The sequence below is a fragment of the Cupressus sempervirens genome, chromosome 3 (genome assembly GCF_028749045.1).
Source record: "Cupressus sempervirens isolate cs-2001-9-10 chromosome 3, ASM2874904v1, whole genome shotgun sequence".
Classification (NCBI taxonomy): Eukaryota; Viridiplantae; Streptophyta; class Pinopsida; order Cupressales; family Cupressaceae; genus Cupressus; species Cupressus sempervirens.
In genome coordinates, this window is record NC_143120.1 from 44,575,287 (window position 1) to 44,595,587 (window position 20,301).

The 20,301-nt window shown below is 35.5% G+C and overlaps 1 protein-coding gene across 1 annotated transcript in view; it reads right to left on the reverse strand.

Moving 5' to 3' along the window:
* Positions 1–365: 365 nt before the first annotated feature.
* LOC149564718 (isopentenyl-diphosphate Delta-isomerase I-like) overlaps positions 366–20,301 on the reverse strand; it is a 38,216-nt gene continuing 18,280 nt past the window's right edge. Inside the window, exons 3-6 of the mRNA XM_089818265.1 lie at positions 13,038–13,129; positions 1,385–1,487; positions 1,135–1,272; positions 366–929 (exon numbers count right to left, since the gene is read on the reverse strand). Of these exons, the coding sequence (XP_089674391.1) occupies positions 679–929; positions 1,135–1,272; positions 1,385–1,487; positions 13,038–13,129 (584 nt within the window). The 3' untranslated portion in view covers positions 366–678. The remainder of the gene's footprint in view (positions 930–1,134; positions 1,273–1,384; positions 1,488–13,037; positions 13,130–20,301) is intronic.

Sequence of the window (20,301 nt, forward strand, 5' to 3'; positions counted from 1 at the left end):
ATAACCTTCGAGAAAAAAAGTGACAGAATTTGTTGTTATTGTACAGATGTTTCAAAATTGCATACAGGACTCATCAAAGGGGAATATTTTACAGTTTTCCAGATGATCTTCCCAAACTTTGTAAGTATATTGAATGTTTTAATCTATGACTTGTAAGTAAGCCGTCATACTTTTCTTGACAACACATGTTCCTGTCTCCCAGCAGTGTCAGCAAAGAGAGGACAACAAAAAGCTGCAGAAACTCAAACATATTATAGACATGCTCAGATTCTGTATGTATGTGGAAACAAGACCCTAATAAAAAAATCACAGGATAAGACTACAAAAACACATGCAAGAACCAGAAAACAGAAGTACAGAGTCCATTAGAAGAAACAAAGAAAATAACATTAGAAACCAGATCTGATTTTCAAGTTGCCTGTTATCCATGTTGCAAGACAATTGAATAATGGTCCATGTTGCAATAAAATTTCTTTGGAACACTGGATTTTAACCAGATCATGGACATGTGTACGTGACATATAAAAGTTTGCATTAGAAGACATTAAAGTGCCTCCAATTGAACCACGTCTGTCCTACAACATTTATTCATAACTTGGTCCTTAAATCAAAACATGTCACTACTCAAACTTGAGGATCATAAAAAATGTAGAAAGTCTTGCACATTTTACAGCGAAGCTATGTCAAGTTATGTATATTCATGTTGACTGCTTCTGCAAGAGTATTGTTTTCCACCTTCTCCCACCAATCAAACAAGAAATTGTCAACAACAAGACGAAACCAAGGGGAAAGCTTAATTCCATCTTCACCAGCATCTGCTTTCCTTACAATCTCTTTTAGCTGTTCTTTGTTCACATATTTTATGTCAGCAACCTCTTCTGGATTAGGATGCACGGTAACATCCCCAACAATAAAAACAAGGTAATCCACTGCAATTAAAAAGGAAGAATAGTAAATAGGAATAAATATTTCAATATAAATAACAAATTTGGCACATAAGTCATTAAGATTCTATGGCCACGATATAAAAATGCAAATGTTGGAACTGCTCACTCTGTACAGAACGGAAGGAATTATTTGAAAATGAAAAAACAAATTCCACAAGAAATTGAGAAAAATGAAGTTTCTCCATACATTCATGCTCCCCCCACTTGCCATCAGAAGGGGCCTTGTAGAGTATGCGACCAAGGGGCACAAATTGGTCGACAGGGACATCTGTTGCTGCAATTCCTAATTCATCATAAAGCTTTCTCTGGGCAGCATTTTTTACCCCTGTGTATCAGTGACAAGCATCAGCTGCTTCTGCCTTGTGCCACTATCAAATTATTGACAACATTATTAAACAAGCAACACAACTAGAAATAAATGTGACAATTAACAATACCTAAAGTGTTCTCCTCGATGAGCTCAGACTCCCGGTAAAGAGGATGACTACAGCAAGTATTTGTCCATACTGAAGGGAATGTCACCTTTGTGGCAGAACGTTGCTGCAAATCACCAGGTAGAGGTCAACAATAATAAATGTTTTCAGCAGTTACCAAGAGTCTTAACAATGCAACGATTACTTAATTGTATCAACATACAACTCTGTTTCAACTCTAAGCATGAGAGAAAATTTGTCTCAAAGGCTCATACATCAACATATTGTTTACAGTTCTCTTGGTGTAAAATTACTAGCTTCCTTCTAGTTTATCATAGAGATCAGAGTTTTGTGCTTTGGTTTAGTTGGAGCTCAGTTCCCTGATTCGACATAATGAAGGATAATACAAGGATCGTTGAGAAGGTTCAATCTCATCATAAGCACTACACCATGCAAAGAATCACTTATAATTTTGTTCCAGCAATGTCATGAATAATACTCCAAAGCACCTTATTACAGTGATGGTTGTAACATGAAACTACTTTACAAAATTCCAATGCAGCAATCACTGGTATTGAAGCAAGCAGATACACATCAATTGCACCTTCAAAATAGAAACAATCAGATTGCAACTTCCAAATTAGAAAATTATTCTTTAATTGAAGCATAGATAGGCTACAGACATAGCACCAAAGTTGCCAGGCACAAAACTTCTCTCAGATGCTGCAAGCTTCTGTTTTGCATCCATTAATTTATACACAATACAAGCAGCAGCTTCCAGGATCTTTCTAGTTCTTTAACAGGCTGCAGTTTATCTTGGAGGCAAGAGCAGAACGGTAATCTTCCTAAGTATTTTAGTGAGAATAAAGAACACATGGACAAGTTGTGAGTGGTTAGAAGCATTATAAAACTATTGTGAACCAATAAGCACCAGGGATGTTTAAAAATCAAATTATTGAGAAACTGGGGCCATGGTAAATTGGTTAGTGTCTACAGTCTGAGCACAGAATCATTATTTATCAGGTACAAAAAAACATATTGTCAGCCCAAAAACACAAACTGTGTTTACAAACCAAGGTAAGCACTTCAATCTTAAATATCAAAAGATAGAAGTGAACTTCTCAGTAAATTGAATTTCTGCACTTATTGACAGGTAAGCATACAAAATACAAGGAGATCAAAGTTCAAAAGAACCAAGTTCCTGATTTTAAGAACCAACACATAGCAATCAAAGAGGAGACATTTCAATGCAAAGTAACAGATTGCTTAAAGAGTTATCCTTCTCACAGAATTAAAAAATAATATCACAACCATAAGAGCTAATTCAATGCAATGGAGGCATGGTGGCATTAATGATACCTGATTTGAAAAGCCGCTTGGATCTTATATTTGTTATCCAAGAAAAAGAGTAAAATGCACAAATTTTATCCTGAAAAGATTTGTCAGCAATTTACCACCCAGCTGTACAGTGAAATGGGAAATTGCATGGTATTCTATAAACTGCAGTCAAATGGTACTAAAATATTTAACACAAAACGTGATAACAATTGAGGAATGGCAGAGGAATATAACTATGGGCAGAACTTGAATGAATTGAATGAATGAACAAGATGTTTATTTATAGTTTACAGAGATGATGTTTCCATTACAAAACTATTGTTGAATTAGAAACATTCTAATAACAAAAGAATCATTATAATTAGAAAAAATCTAATATTGACAAGATTTACAATATTGACCATTAAATAATAATAAACAAGCTTTTACAGATGTTATTCTAATACCCTCTCTTAATGGTCAATTTGTCTACTACACCAAGGAGCCCCCTAAACAAACTTCTTTGGAAGTAGGGACTTGGAGAGAATATCTGCAGTCTGGTCCATTGTAGGAACATACTGCGAATCCACAGATCCATCTTCAGCCAGTTGGCAGATGAAGGCCCTATTTGAGACATTTGAATGTTTGAAAGTATCCTTTGAAGACAAACTGCCTCACGAGCTGCTTTGACTGTTCCCTGATATTCATCTTTTGTCATGGTAAGAGATATGACTTGTTACTTCTTACTAGTCCAAGTGATAGCACTTGTGCCCAAACTGCAGGCATACCCAGAAGTGGACTTTATGTCATCAACAGAACCTCCCCAATCCAAATCTGTGTACTTGATGAATCTGGGATTTTTGGTTCATCCATAGAGAATACCAAAGTTTGATGTGCACTTGACATAGCACAGGGTGTGCAGCCCAATAATCTGAAGTAGGAGTTGTCGTGAAGAGGGATATGTAACTCACTGAAAAGATCAAATCAAGTCTAGTGGCTGTGAGATAAATTAAACTGCCCGCTAGTTGCCTGAATGTGGGTTCATTGTCAATTGGAAAGCCAGATGTGGTTGATAATTTTAGATCAAATTCGTATAGATGCAAGTTTTCAGTCCTGCATTCTGAATTTGTCTAGCAGAGCTCCTGCATACATAGACTAAGAGACGAAGATACCATGAAATTGTCATCAAACCTCAATACCTAGGCATTAGTGCAGAAGCCCAAGGTCGGTCATGTCAAAAGACTGAAATAAATTTCGATTGATTCCATAAACTAAAGATGCCAAATTGTCAATGATTGTCAGATCATCAACATATATAACCAAATGGATGATATCATCGCCAATGTATTGACATACAAATTTGAGTCTGAAGGACTCCTCTCGAAACCTTTATTTGTGAGGTACTCATCAACTTTCATGTACCATGCTCAAGGAGCCTATTTTTGGCCAGAGTGCTTTCAGCAGTTAAAGTACCTAGTGTTCTTTACTGGCAACTTTGAATTCAGGAGGTTGTGTCATATAGAAATGTTCCTATAACTCCCCATTCTGGAAAGCACTCTTGATGTCCATTTGATGGACCTTCCAGCCACACTAAGTTGTCTTGGCTAGGACTAATCTAATGGTGCTCGTCTTTGTTGTGGAAGCAAAGATCTCCTCGTAACCTATTCCTTTATGCTAAGAGAAGTCTTTGGCAACAAGACGAGCCTTGTACTTATCTAAAGTACCATAAGCCTTGTATTCAATCTTATAGACCCATCTGCATTCAATGGGTTTCTTCCTTGGAGGAAGATCTTATAGAATCCAAATGTTAATTTTTCAAAAAGCTATGGTGCTCAGTGTCCATAGCTTTTCCCACTCAAGTATCCCTTTTGCTTTTGTGTATGTTTGAGGCTCATACACTATGAATGTTGGCCATGAGAACAAAATTTGTAAAAAGGTTTACTGTTCTTCCGAGCAGTTTTACCATCGAGGTGCTCATCATCATGAAGATCACCAATCATCTTAGCGCACCATTTAGGCCGAAGAGTAGAAGTGACAACATCAAATGCAAGAGGTGCAATAGGATCAAGTTCATCAAACAGAAGATTGGATGAATCTTGAGGAAAATTAGGTGGTGCATCTGCAAGTCTAGGTGACCCCACAAGAGAAGGAACTAGTGAAGGTGCAAGAATAGGAACAACTAAAGCCCTCCTATTAGGTGAACCTAAATGGAAGACGGACAACCAAGTCTTGAGCCTCAAGAGGTTGATCTTCGGAATTCAAAATGAGAAGAGAGGGTTGAAATGGCCCTTGTTCCTCATCAAAGACTACATCATGACTAAAGATGAAACGATTTGTCTCGATGTCAACAAGTTAATAGGCTTTGTGATTATCATTGTAGTAAGTTAGTATGCTTTTTTGGCTCTTAGCATCCAACTTGGTGCACTTAGCATCAGGGATCTAGACAAAAGAAGTGGAGTCAAAAAAATTGAGATGATTGATTCTGGGCTTACAACCTTGACTAGGCCTCTTTTGAAGTCTTCTTCTTGACAACTACTGTAGGTGAGTAGTTGAGAAGATAGACACCAGTGTAGATTGCTTCAGCCCAACATTTCTTTGGAACACTCTTGTGTTCAAGCATAGAGCTGGCCATTTGAGTGATCATGTAGTTTCTCCGCTTAATGCCACCATTTTGCTAAGGGATATAGGGTGTTGTTAACTGCCATTTTATGCCATGTTGTTCATAGAAATGAAAGAAGATGAAGGACAAAATTCACCCCCATTGTCAATTCTAAGAGTAACAATATGTTGACCAAACTCTCTTTCTACAAATGCTTTGAACTTTTGAAACAAAACAAACAACTCTATTTTTTTATGAAGGAAATACGCCCACATTTTATGACTGGAATTGTCAACAAAATGTAAGAAATACTTGGACCCAATAATAGTAGTCGTAGGACCACAAATATCAGCATGGACCAGTTGTAATACCTTAGAAGCTCTCTAGGAGTCATCATCTAAAAATGGAGTTCGATGTTGCATCCCAACCTAACATGCTCTGTAAGTTTCAAGGTTATGGGCTTGAATCTTCGATAGTCCAATGACAAGATCTTCCTAAACAAGCTAAGAAAGATAGGGCACATTTACCCACACCATTGATGCCAAAGTGTACTAATTGAGGAGTGATTGGCTGCCATGGCAAGCTTTGGAGAATCACCGAAGTCAATAAGTCAGAAAGACTATGATCCTCAAGACCCACAATGATAGTCGACTGAGTCTCCTGATCAATGATATTGCACTAATGTGAACTAAAGGTCATGTCTAGCCAAGGAGGATGTCTCAAAATTTGACTAATTGAGAGAAAGTTGGATTTAAATCCTAGAGCATAATACACACCGAGGAAAATCAACTAGTTTTCTCCTTGCAAACTAAATATGTATATTGCCCTTTCCAACAACAATGTACTCTTCCTCCAAAAATAATTGAATCTGGGAATAGATGAAAATCTATGAATCAATCCCAACGATGAGTGAAGTGGCATGATGCACCTAAATCAATGCACCAGGCAGAAGACTTTAACATGATTTGCCAGTATTTTAACGATGAAGTTAAGTGGCGGGATGCACCTAAATCAATGCACCAAGCAGAAGACTTAACATGATTTGCGGGTATTTTAACCATGAAGGTGTTGATTCCCGAAACCGCAGATTCGGAATCCAAGAGCCTGCCATTTCTCTAATAGGATTCTGCAATCAATTCTGACCAACAAATGAGAATCACCTTAATTCCCCTGCACTTCAAGCTCCGCTACACCTAGGCGGATATACCTTCTCCTCAAACCTGATCACTTGGTTCAGAGTTTTTCTAAAGCGAATTTAAGCTTTTGGACAGTTCTTTAGCTGACAAGGTCCTCAAACTCAATTAAAATAAAATTGAATGCTAAGTGCTTGAATTGAATGTTTTGTATAAGGTCTTGTTAATAATGGATTTGATGCTTGTAGAAAGGATGTTAAAAAAATTTTGACTTCAAATATAAATCTAGTAGACCAGTGCTAACTTATTTGGGCAACAGAGTCAACTTCAGTGAATTTTCATGTACAGCTCTATAAGGTTCTTATGCACTTGAACTATCAACAATTTAACAATCAAGATGAGATAGACCAAATATTATGCAATCTTAAATTAGTCCAGACTGAATTTTAACTCCTTTGGTAGGGAGGCAAACTAGACATAGATACGGAAACAACTATATATTCCACAATATTTGTGATGATCCAATTTAAAATACTAAATGACCATGTCCACTTATCTGACATTAAAATTGCTTACCACTTATCTGACATTAAAATTGCTTAGAGAATTTTAAAATAATAATTATGAAGGACGATTCACCTACAATTTTTAAATCTCCATGTCTTCAAAAATAAACAACAGGCCTTTTATTTTATTATTAAAATAAAATTATTGAATTTATATTACAAAGTCATATTATAGCCCTTATTCCTCCATACAAGTAGATATAAAATAATCCTTGAGATATGTTTTTTGAAGATGCCTTGTGTTTTCAAGTAAAAGAATCTCTTATTTATAAGAAGGCAAAAGGATGAAAGGTTGCCTCTAAGCAACATACCGCTCCATAGTAAATAATTGATTGATAATTATATTAATCCGGGCTCTTAAACTTAGTTTATAATATAATCTATACTTTGTTTTGAGTCCAGAAACCAAAATGTTTAATTTGCGAGCACTCTTTTATTATTGAGTGAACATAATCGAATTCCCTGTGTTCAGTAATGGATATAGACATCAGTCGAACACCGTGGAATAGTTTTGAAGTCGCACATACTCTCCATCAATGTGTTTTCAGGCTGGTGCCATATGCAAATTATTGTTGTGTAACATCCTCGTAATTCATTTTGCAATCAACTTCATACTTTGTCCTTAATTCGGGGCTCTTTATTGCCTTGGTATTTAAAGTGGTTCACCATATCCAACTTCATACATATTACTATCGGTTTGAGTGCATTTCCCTGCACCTAGGGCTTTGAATTGCAATCGATAAGGTGTGAAGACATCATCATCGTGCACTCCATACCTACACAAGCCCATTGTGTCTGGAGTATTTGATACCCAAATTCAAACCTTTGCATCATTATTCATATGTATTTCTGAATTGTGTTGTGTATGGGCATTAGGTGTGAGTTCAATGAATATTTGATCGTTCTTTCGATGACAATATCGCACCAACACATGCAAATAGTCGAGCCTTCATATATAACGACTTCAATATCTTCTCATAAATGTTAGGTTTTTGTTGTTGTAATAACCGGATTTTAATGTATCTATTATAACTCTCCAACATTGCATATATTAATCACTGTTTCTATGCCTTTTCACTGCTCATGGCTATTTTACCTGTGACATTTATAAAACTCAGGAGTTGCACAATGTGGTCCTGTAGTCAACTCCAGAATATTTTGGTTACTACTCTCGAAAAAGTCCATGTCCATACTTATCAGCATTCCAAGTATTTACCAAGTTGCTATGGCACTCATAAATACCCAGGAACAAGCTATTCATTGATGCTTCTGTGGATTATTTGTTTATCTTTCCAATTGTGTTTTTCAGAAATTTGGCTGGGAGTGAAATGCTACAGGTGAGACTTGTTTTAACAAGTAAATGGCATAATGGACAGTTTGATGTTAAGTATATCTGTTGGTAGCAAGTTTCTTATAATTGAATGTGTAGGTCCAAGCTTGACACACTTAGAAATGCGAATATTGTCCCTGCTGATATCTTTATTCTGCAAACCTACAAATACATACATATACATATATTGTATCTGCAAGGATATTTATATTGTGTACTCCTTCTGTAACCACCCAATGCCTTTTGCTTAACAAAGGGTCCACCAAATGATCAAATGAGTCTCATAGGTTTTGTTTATAATCTATGTATAAAAGATCACCAGGTAAAAGAAACACATTGTGCTTGAAATTCTATATATTGAACCTGTCCACTCTCTCGAGGTATCAAAAGCACCAACTTATTATGTTCATTCACTCTCCAAAAATGGAGACTCAAATTTAGGTTCCATCAGAAGGCATAAAAGGTAGACTCACTATGCTTAATGTGCTTTGCGACATTTTCTTTAGGCTGTGAACCACTTTGCTTGGCCTGTGCAGGCAAGCGTTTATGACATTCAAGTTTCATATGACCAAACTTATGGCAGAAGTTGCAATGAGTGTTCCTCCGCTTTGAGTCTGTTGATGTTGGAGCTAGGAATGTTTGTGGAGCAGTGAATGTTTGTTGAGAAGACTAAGAAGGAGAGATGCCTGCGAAGGTTTATTCTCTGGAAAATGAACTAGTACCACTGCCAAAATGTTATTTTCAGTGATCTTTTTGTAAAAGCATTGTATAAAGATCGAAAAACCTCAAGTCAATATTAGTTGAAGCAATGTTGAGAGTCTCAACAAAGTGCTCATAGGAAGCCAATAGACTTTTTAGGGTGATCATCACAATGTCTTCTTCCATTTTGTGTCCAATTACTTCTAACTGATCTCGAATGTCCTTGATTTTATTGAGATGATCCAGCAAGGACACCTGTTTATCCATAATGATTGTAAAGGGCATGCTTTTTTAAAAGAACATGGATCTTAGCAGAGGTTTCATGTGATTCCTTTAGATGCAACCAAATTTTTGCAATTGTTTTGCTAGAAGAAACCTATGGCAGTTGATCATCAGTGACTAAAGAGTTTAATGAGCATAACAACTTCCTGATTTTGCTCATCAAATTTGTCTTGCTCCTTGCCTTCATCTGCAGGACAATTAGCCTTGCCCAAATTAATTTTGTCAAGACATCTATATTCAAAGATCATCACCATACGCTACTTCTAGGTATTGTAGTTTTAGTCATTGAATTTCGTACTTCCCTCAAGCATAATATTTGTCAGAGATGCTATTGTAGAAAACTAAGGTCAAAGGTGGTTGACCAAATGGCGACACTTATATCAGGGTAGAATATGATCAATGCATGAAAATCGCTTATTGAACAGACTGAGGGAAAAAACAGGCACAGGTTTTAAGGCTAAACATCAAACTTTTGGGCACAAATCCCACTACAAGAATTTCATAAGACCAAAAAAGTACATAAAAAATTTAACAAGAATTTGTAAATGAATTATGAAGATGACCCAAAAACAAGGGGTTTTAATAAAAAGCCTAACTAGCGGGGACTTGAAGGTCGACAATTGCAAAAAAAAACTTGAACAAAAGGCACACAAACTATTGCAAGCCATAAATATGGACAGTGGCGCAAAAAGAATCCACAAAACATTCGAGGGTTGCAAAGATGGCAACCAAACAATGGTCGTCAAAGTAGAAACAAATCATGCCCGCAAATAAAATTTGAGAAAACGACAACTCCCCATCAACTCGCAAAAAGGCGAACAAAAGACCAAGAAAAGGCAAAAAATATTGTGTTGATGTCAATAAAAGAAAACTCCTTGATTGACAATTGTTCCACGTAGAAAAAGTTAAAACGCGGGAAAAGTAATCCTAACAATTGCAGAGGACCAAAAATTTGTAGTTTTGACAGATCGTGTCCATAGAGAGTTGTGTGAGCTTGAAAACGACGTCATTTGCAAAAAAGACTAAGGGTATGGTTGTTTAGGTTAAAAACCAAGGACTTTGAAAGGAAATGAGCCACAAAAAACCCTTATTGTGAACAAAAATGCCCACGAGTCGCAGACCAAAACAATTCCAAAAAAGGCATTTATATGGACACAAAACCTTCACCAGTCTCCTGCGAATCTCTAACACATTACTCCCAAAAGATGCACTAGCCTTGCCACTTTTGTTCCTATTATTTTATCTGCCCTCAAATCTCTTGTTCGTCTTCTCTTCAATCTCCAATGTCATCTAATAAGCATCTCCAATGGTTGTCATTTGCACTGTAATTAACTCCTCTTGAATACTAGGTCTTAAACCAAAAATGTACCTAGCAACCTTCTCTTTATCAAATTTAAAATGAGAAGTGCTAATCATGGTCCGATAGAACTCTTCAATATACTCTTGTACTGACTTGTCATCTTGCTTCAACCCCTACATCTTCTTGAACATTTCCAATTCATAATCCATCAAAATGATTGTTTTTTCAACTTTTCAACCATTTGATCCCACTTAGTGATCTTTTCCTTTCCTCTCTTATTTCTTTCCAATTGAACTTGTCTCCACCAAACAATTGTATGTCCTTTAAGCTTGGTTTTTAAAAAACAAACCTGATCAGGATCCTACACTTCTTCATACTCCAAGTATTCTTCCATCTCATTAATCCAATCAACCAATTCTTCTAGCCTAAGGCTATCAACAAATGTAGAAACTTCAACTTTCGGTCTCTTTCCTATCTTAGACATAGCTTTCAGAAATATGGCCTCTTACAGATCTTTGACGTCTTCTATAGCTTTTTCAAATTCGTTTTCTTCCTTAGATTCTTCATCACTGTCTTGACCAACTTGTGATGCAGTTCTACTTAGTAATTCATCTTGTAAGGCTTGTACTTGTCTCTACAAAGCCCTAAAACCCTCACCAATAACACCTCTAACTCTTCTCAAAGGCATCTCTAATCTCTTCAAATTTCATGAGCAAATCCTTTGACTTGTGGGTCAGATCCACTCCCTACCACCCCACAACAAATCAATTCAAGATGTTGCCCCCGGAAAATCCTATCTACCTTCCAAGGAATGAACCTTGCTTTGATATCACTTGATGCAACTCAAGAATAGAGAATCCCCAAACGAGATGTCCAAACCTCACAACGAAGAATAACCAAACACAAACAACAAGGATACAATCAATGAACAACAATTGGTTATCTGAATGCAATCGAATTACATCAATTTGACATCAAATAAGTCAAGTTCTAAGGCCTTCCCAGTTGCAGCCCAATACAAAGAACACCAAACTCACATCACTCTCACTACTTGTCAAGACCTAGAGCTAACCTTTCTCTCTATAGCTCCTTCTCCTCTTACTCTCACAACTTAAATGGAACAAACCCTAAAGAGCTTTCCCAATATTAGGAAAATGTGTTACAACAAATAGAACAAACCCTAAGGATAAAGATCAGTGGTTGATCCACTGAGCACATAGAGATGTGTGAATCAAGAAATTGGTCCACACATGATCCAAGAATCACCATGAAGAGCCTCAAACCATCGCACACACAAATCGCACAATGAAATTCTACTAATCCGTCAACGTGCCAACGAAACGCTGCCTAAGAGAAAAACAATGATAACTCTTCAAATAGGAATCCAAATGATGTGTGATCATGAAAGAATGATCCAAATTAGGTCCTCAATAAGCTACCAATAATGCACACACAACGATGCAAGCACGGACGCATAATCTTCCAGCCAATAAAAGAAAACATAAATTGTTTTTGGGTCATGCAAGATTGTTAGATACCCAAGGATGCTCCAACATCAATTCCATGTCTTCTATGATTGGAATTCACATATAATTGAAGTATTTTGAAATGATGAAGATTACATAGAGATATATTTGTATGTTGGCATTGTGTTCATTTGGTGAATGCAAGATTCAAGTTGTGGATCACATAATTAAGTAACTGTTTATTTGACAAACATTAACATTAATATGTTGCAATTGTTATTTTATGGAAAAATCTAGGGCAAATTAAGAAGGGGACATTAAATGTTGGCATAAAATTGATGAGACTAACTTTCATGCCAATCATGTAGTGCTATATTGGGTGACTTCAATAGGACTGTATGTTATTTTTAGTTGTGTATTGAAAGGGAAAAATCAATTGTCAAAACTTAAAATTAAGTCTATGCAGTTCATCTCGTGAGCTGAATTTATTGAGAGATTTCAAAGTAACCTCTCAATTCAATATATCCTGAAGTAGGAGAGGGGAAAATTTGGTATTTCAATTCCAATTTCTCTACGATATGCATAAATGTTGTATTTTTAAAATAATTAAATTCCATCAGTGAAGAATGATCAGATGATAATATCTGGTCCATGTGGCATTCAAATTTAAAATACTCCTCAGTATGATCCTATGAACTGTAAGTCTGTAACAACATACTTGTAAAGTAGTAGTGATGTATAATACTAGCAAATAATGGAGTCTTGTATGACATGTCCTCCCATAATTTGAGAATAACTACAAAGTGTTGAAGACAGGTCAGCTGATTCTGTAAGTACCAAGCCCACACAAAGATAATAATAAAACCTTTAAAAACATCTTAAAACAGCTAGATTCTTAGAAGAATTATGATCCGGTATTTCTCCTCCAACAAGTACATAACAAGATCTCAATTGCTGTGACTTCAAGGATTAGCTATTCTCATACCTGAAGGAGCAATTCATATTTTGTATTAAACAGAAAGACACTGAAAGCTCTATGCAATAAGTTCTCTGACTCTATTTTCTCCATCAAGTGACCTGTTGATTCATGGCCAAGAAATCAGTTCATAATAAACTTCAGCACATCAAAACATCAATAATCTTGAGCAAATAGAAGACACTTCATGCTAGTCCAGCAAGATTTTTCAAGTAATGTGGAAAATTTCCATTTTATTTAGTGTTTAAAAGTAAAATAAATAAATGAAAGAAAGTACATTTATATTCATTACTGGCCCAAAATTGTCAATGCAATTAATAAATATGGCATTTATGAAAGAAGAGGAGGGGAGCTGCACACCAGAACCAACTATGAACAAAGAACAAGAAATAAAGAATGCTGCAAAGCAAATTAAATTCTCTAGCAATGATTTCATCGTTTGTTCCAGTGACAGTGAGCTTCATGTTATGGGATTTATATTAGAAGAATCAAACTACCAAACTGAAAGGGATGCATTGCAGACGTCAGGTTTACAGGTAGGCTTCTATGTCTTGAATTGAGAGAAATTCATTACAACTTACAAATATCAAACAACATGTTTCTCATCATTCAGAAGAGATGCAAGCATCAACTGATCATAAACACAAACAGATAGGTGCATTTCAAAGGAAAATCATTCTTGTAAGTAATTTTATGTTTTTCCCAAAACATTGTTTTGATCAGCAAGAATCAGTTACAAAATTTTCAGAAACTAACCAAGTTGCAATTCTCACTCAGCACTCTCACCTCCATAATGTGAAGATGATTCATTTGAGATGTGCAAATCCAAGTTACAATAAAGCTTTAACACATATAGAACTTAATACAGATGAATTACTTTTCTAATTTCAAGATGATATTACTCATTTGTAAGGGATGTAAAGAAGACCTCCTATGCATCAATTGAGAATCGACGAAAAGGATATGTGGTACACCCAAACAGCATTCCACACAATGGAACATGCACTTTTGTCATTTCAAGATGATATTGATCATTTGTAAGGGATACAAAGAGGACCTCATATGCATCAATTGAAAATCAACAAAAAGGATATGTGGTACACCCAAACAGCATTCCCGACAAGGAACATGCAATAAAATTCTCTGTCTTTCCAGTTAATTTATGCACCTGCCAGCTTCATTAACATTATGAATAGCTTCTTCAAGTACTTCCTGCATTAGTTTATTTTAGCCTTTCTTGATGATGTCTTAAATGACTCCCCAAAACCAGAAGCATTAGAAGTGTTTACATATTGTTTTGAGAAAATACAAAGTTTGGAAAGCTGGACAAGTTTTCATTCTTTCAGGATCAGATCCAGCTAAAGATCAAAGCAATACTTGCATGGCCAACCTCTAAAATGTACCAAATGTTAAATCTGTAACATTGATAACCATACTGGTCTGACTGTGCAGATCGCACAAGCATTATATGCATGAAATGCCTTATCTAGACATGATCAGCGGCTTCTTGAGATAACTATGGTTAAGTATTAACTTAACTAAACTTAGTTAAGTTTGCCTTCAAACCTTTGTCTTCTTTAAATCGCTGATTATGAGAATGCAAAGTGGGCTGACCTAGGAAGGGTGATGTCCCTTAGAGGGACTTGCCCTTTGGTTGATGTATTAATATACAGTGTGGTTGAAGTTTAGGGACATACAAAATTACAATAGTCTGCTCCTTGATCACTACTGCCCTAGATGAATACTTGCAGAATAGAAAACATTTTCTGAATTATATTTTTCAATTCAATCCAGTCTAAACATTGGAGATCATAAGAGCAAGCATAAGGATTGAACATATAATCCAAATCTGATCTATAACAGAATTTGCAGAAATTTTACATGGTATCAGAGCTCTGGTAGTCGAACCTAGGCCTGCAAATTAAACGATCAGACTTGATATATCTAGCATCATTCTTCTATCTTCAACGGCATACACAATGAGACCCACAATCAGACCCAAGGACAGGTTTGATGGGAAAGAACACTTCAATGCTTGGAAATTCATAACCATGATGATTCTTGAAGAAAATGATTTGAAACAGTTTGTTGATTCAGCATCCAAACAACCTGTTATTGAACCTAATAAAACTATCTGGAGTAAAGGAAACAGGAAAGCCATGCAGATCATATTAGATGGAGTGAAAAATGAAATAGTACCCATGCTAACGAAACATCAAACAACATTTCATATGATGAATGCATTATTAAATGCATATGAGGTCAAAAATGCAACTAGAGTCCTCACACTAAAAAGGAAACTAAATCATATACAGATAAAGAAGGGAGAATCAATGAATTCTTACTTCCTAAGGGTTGTCAATCTAAGAGATGAACTTGCAAGTATAGGAACCATAATTGATGACAAGGAACTAACACTGATGGCTATAGATGGATTACCAGATTCATGGGAAACGTTCACACGAGGAGTAAGTGCTAGAGACAATCTTCCTAACTTCAATAGACTTAAGGGAGATTGTCTTCAAGAAGAATACAGAAAACTTAAGAAAGGGGGAAAGTTGAAAACTGAAGATGAAGAATTTCATGTTCTCAACACAAATTCCTATAAAGGTAAGAAGAATCACTTCAAGAAGAAAAAGGGTAATCAAAAGAATGACAAACCTAAGAAAGATCTATCCAAAATAAAAAGCTTCAAATGTGAAAAATTTGGACACTATAGATCTAATTGCCTTGAGAATTCTAAGCAGCAAGTAAACTGTACAAACATTACTAGGAAAGAAGATAACTATGATCCTGAGAATCGTGTATTGTATTCGGCTCTATCAAATGAAGCCTCAAGAGAAGTATGGATGATTGATAGTGGATCATCTCGACATATTACAGGATACAAAGAAGCACTAGACTCTATATCAGAAAAAGTTAATGGCGAAGTCACCATCAATGATAATTCAGCACATTCCGTCAAAGGAATTGGAAATTGCACCCTAAAACTGAAGTCGGGTAGTGTTCTATATCTCAAAGGAGTACTCTATGTACCAAGAATAAAAAGAAACCTAATCTTTGTCACAACACTTAGAAGATGATGAACATAATATTGCATTCATGGACGGTAAAGTATTGACCTGGTCTAAGAATTCTTCATTTAAGAAATCAAAGTTGATTGTTCAAAGAAAGGGGTAATTGTATCAATTAAATACAAAATCTAGTCGACCTATTCAAGCGTTATTTCATAAAGCTGCTGATATAAATGAAATATGGCACAAAAGGTTAGGTCATCTAAATTTCAAAACCTTATCAACTATGGAAAAGATGGTAACTGGTTTATCTAAGTTGAATAAAGATCACTCAAGCATATGCAAAGGATGCGCTTTGGGTAAGAACACCAAAAGTCCATTTCATGATAGCATTAGAAACACTAACAATGTTTTGCAATTAATCCACTCAGATTTATGTGGACCTATGTTTCTTCCTTCTCTTGGAGGATTCTGGTACTATATACTTTTTATAAATGACTTCTCTGGGAAAACTTGGATTTACTTCTTAAAGTGTAAAGAATCAGAAGAAATCCTTAAGAGATTTAAAGAATCCAAAACCTTAATTGAAAACTTATCAGGACACAAAATTAAAACTCTTACAACTGATAATGGAGGGGAATACACTTCGAACTTATTTAAAGAATTTTGTAAAGAAGCAAGAATTAAAAGGGAGTATACCGTTCCTTATAACCCACAACAAAACAAGGTAGCAAAAAGAAAAAATAAAACAATTATAGAAGCAGCAAGAGCTATGATATTTGATCGATATTTAGAATATTATCTTTGGGCGGAAGCCTCTTGTGTTGTTGTCTATATTCAAAACAAAGTCCTCATTCCTACCTTAAAGATAAAACACCTGAAGAAATTTTTACTAAAGTTAAACCTAATATAAGTCATCTTAGGATTTTTGGGTGCACTATATATAGACATGTTCCTAAAGAAAAAAGAACCAAGTTAGAACCCTCTAGGAGGAAAGGTATTTTTGTTGGGTATAGTGAAACATCTAAAGCATATAGGATTATCATACGTGGTCAAGAAAACATTGAACTTAGTAGGGATGTAATATTTGAAGAAGATTTAGCATTCAAAAGAGCCCTAACTTTTGCAGATCCCTCTCCCTTACTTAGTTCTGAAGAAAATACTGAATCTGAGTTTTAGAGGGAGAACATTGAAGAAATTGAAGATGAAATTCAAAATCTAAATCTTGAGGAAACTCAAAATTCGAAAAAAAGACCACTTTGGGCCATTAAGACAATATAGGAAGCACAAGACTTCGCTACACCATCTAGAACCTCTAGAGAAAACAAAAACCCCAAAAGATTTTTTAGTTATACAACAAACATGAGTGATTTGTCTAAATCAGAACCGACCAATGTTTCAAATGCTAATAAATATACAGCTTGAAAGGATGCCATGACGAAAGAATACCAATCCATTATGAAGAATGATGTTTGGAAAATTGTTCCAAGACCTAAAGGAAAATCTGTTGTTTCTTCTAAATGGATATTTAAAATCAAGCATGCTACTGACGGTAGCATTGAAAAATATAAAGCCAGATTCGTAGCCAGAGGATTCTCTCAAAAAGAGGGAATTGATTATGAAGAAACCTTTGCTCTTGTTGCCAGATACACCTCTGTAAGAGCAATCCTAGCTATTGCAGCATCGAGAGATGGAAAGTACATCAAATGGATGTAAAAACAACATTTCTGAATGGAAAGATTACAGAAGAGGTATATTTGGAGCAACCTAAAGGATTTGAAACTCATAACCCTAAAAATTTTGTTTGCAGGCTCAAGAAAGCTCTCTATGAACTTGAACAGGCTCCAAGGGCATAGTATGAAAGAATTGATAAGTATCTCACCGGCTTAGGATTTTCCAAGAATGAAGCTCATCCAAATCTATATTATAAAAGGGATAAAGATGATATGGTAATTTTGATAATGTATGTTGATGATTTACTAATAACAGGTGATGATCATCTCATAGATCAATCCAAGAAAGCTCTAATCAAAGAATTTGAGATGAAATATTTAAGACTCCTTCATTAGTTCCTACGACTAGAGTATGGCAAAATTCTGATAGCATCATACTTAATCAAGGAAAGTATACATTAGACATCTTGAAGAGATTTGGAATGTGGAACTGCAAGCCTATGTCTTCTCCCATGGAGACTAATCTACATAAACTCAAGGAAGCAGTAGCAGAATCACCTTCCATAGATTCTACTCTTTACAAATAGATGATTGGGTCCCTTATGTACTTGGTAAATACAAGACCGGATATTTGCTATGTTGTTAATGCATTAAGTCAGTTTATGTGTTAGCCAAAGGAGATTCACCTAGTTGCAGTCAAACACATCATGAGATACTTACAAGGCACTCTTAACCTTGGGCTCAAGTATGAGAAAGTTGAATTGGACTTACATGGATACACAGACTCAGATTGGGTTGGAAGTGTTACTGACAGGAAAAGCACTTCAGGATGTTGTTTCAGTTTAGGTTCAGCAATGCTATCATAAATATGCAGAAAGCAGTCTTTAGTAACACAAAGTTCCACAGAAGCCGAATATATTGTAGCAGCGATGGCCTCTCGGGAAGCAGTTTGGCTTAGAAAGTTACTTGTGGGATTATTTGGTCAAGCCATGATTCCTACGATTATTCATTGTGATAATCAGAGTTCAATCAAGCTTTCTGTGAATCCAATTTTTTGTGTTAGGTCCAAGCATATTGAAATTCCTTACCATTATGTAAGAGATATGGTAGATAGGAATACTGTAAAATTAGAATACATTTGCACTGCAGATCAGACAACAGATATTCTTACCAAACCTCTCTCTCGAGTGAAGATAGATCACTTCAAAAAAAGACTTGGTATGGTTGAATTGTAATATATTTGTATTCTTTAAATTATTATTAAAATAATTTTTATTGTCAGGCTATTGACTATTATGGGCTCCACCATTTGTATTCATTATTTAAGAGGTGACGATCTCTGAGATAATGAACACTTGTATAAAAGACATTATGAGAGATGACGATCTCTTAGATAATGTGTTGAATAGTAGAGAACTACTATCAGATCTAGATGAGTTCAAAATCATTTGTGACATAGACATTTCTATGCCAATGAGTCACAACTTGGATAAAGGAAGAATTTATTCTTCGAACTTTATCCTATGTTCTGGTAGATCTTAACTCAGGATCATGTTGTGATATAGGATTGCCAGTACCTATGAGTCACAACCTGAATAAATGAAGAATTTAATCATTCTTCGGATTTTATCTTGTATATTGTATGCTTTGAAATACTGTTATCACTAGTATCAGTGATAAGTCATATCACATGTATAGTAATATGACATAGTATAATGTGTTCAAAGATACCACATGCTTAGAAAATTCAGATACAAAAAGAGTATCAATCTATGCTTATTCATCATAAATTGATGATGCTAGAGATGTTATCTCTCAGTATGATTATCAAGTTAAGAGGGAATATTAAATCTGTAACATTGATAACCATACTAGTCTAAATGTGCAAATCGAACAAGCATATTATTGCATGAAATGCCTTATCTAGACATGATCGGCAGCTTCTTGAGATAACTAACTTGACTTAAGTTTTTCTTCAAACCTCTATCTTCTTTAAATGGCCGATTATGAGAATGCAAAGAGGGCTGACCTAAGAAGGGTCATGTCCCTTAGAGGGACTTGCCCTTTGGTTGATGTATTAATATAGGGTGTGGTTGAAGTTTAAGGACACACAAAATTACAATAGTCAGCTCCTTGATCACTACTGCCGTAGATGAATACTTGCAGAAAACAAAACATTTTCTGAATTATATTTTTCAATTCAATCAAGTCTGAACATTAAAGATCATAAGAGCAAGCATAAGGATAGAAGGTATAATCCAAATCTGATCTATAACAGAATTTGTAGAAACTTTAAACCAAAGGTCAGGAGCTTATGGGTCCACTGGCTACTATTAAAGATCTAGGATCATGAGAAGTTAGTATATTCACTGCACTAAGTCACCATTCTCATTGACTAGTCAAGTTGACCGAGTATGTTACTTGAAGACATGCTTGTCCCTCCTAACATGATTTCAACTAGTTGCTGTTAATAATAAAGGATCGTCAACCAATTATTTTCAGATTAGAAATGGCTCAAACAGCTGATGGAGCAAAAGAATACCAAAAGTTGCTGTGTTCAGTATAAAGGCTGAATATATGACAAAA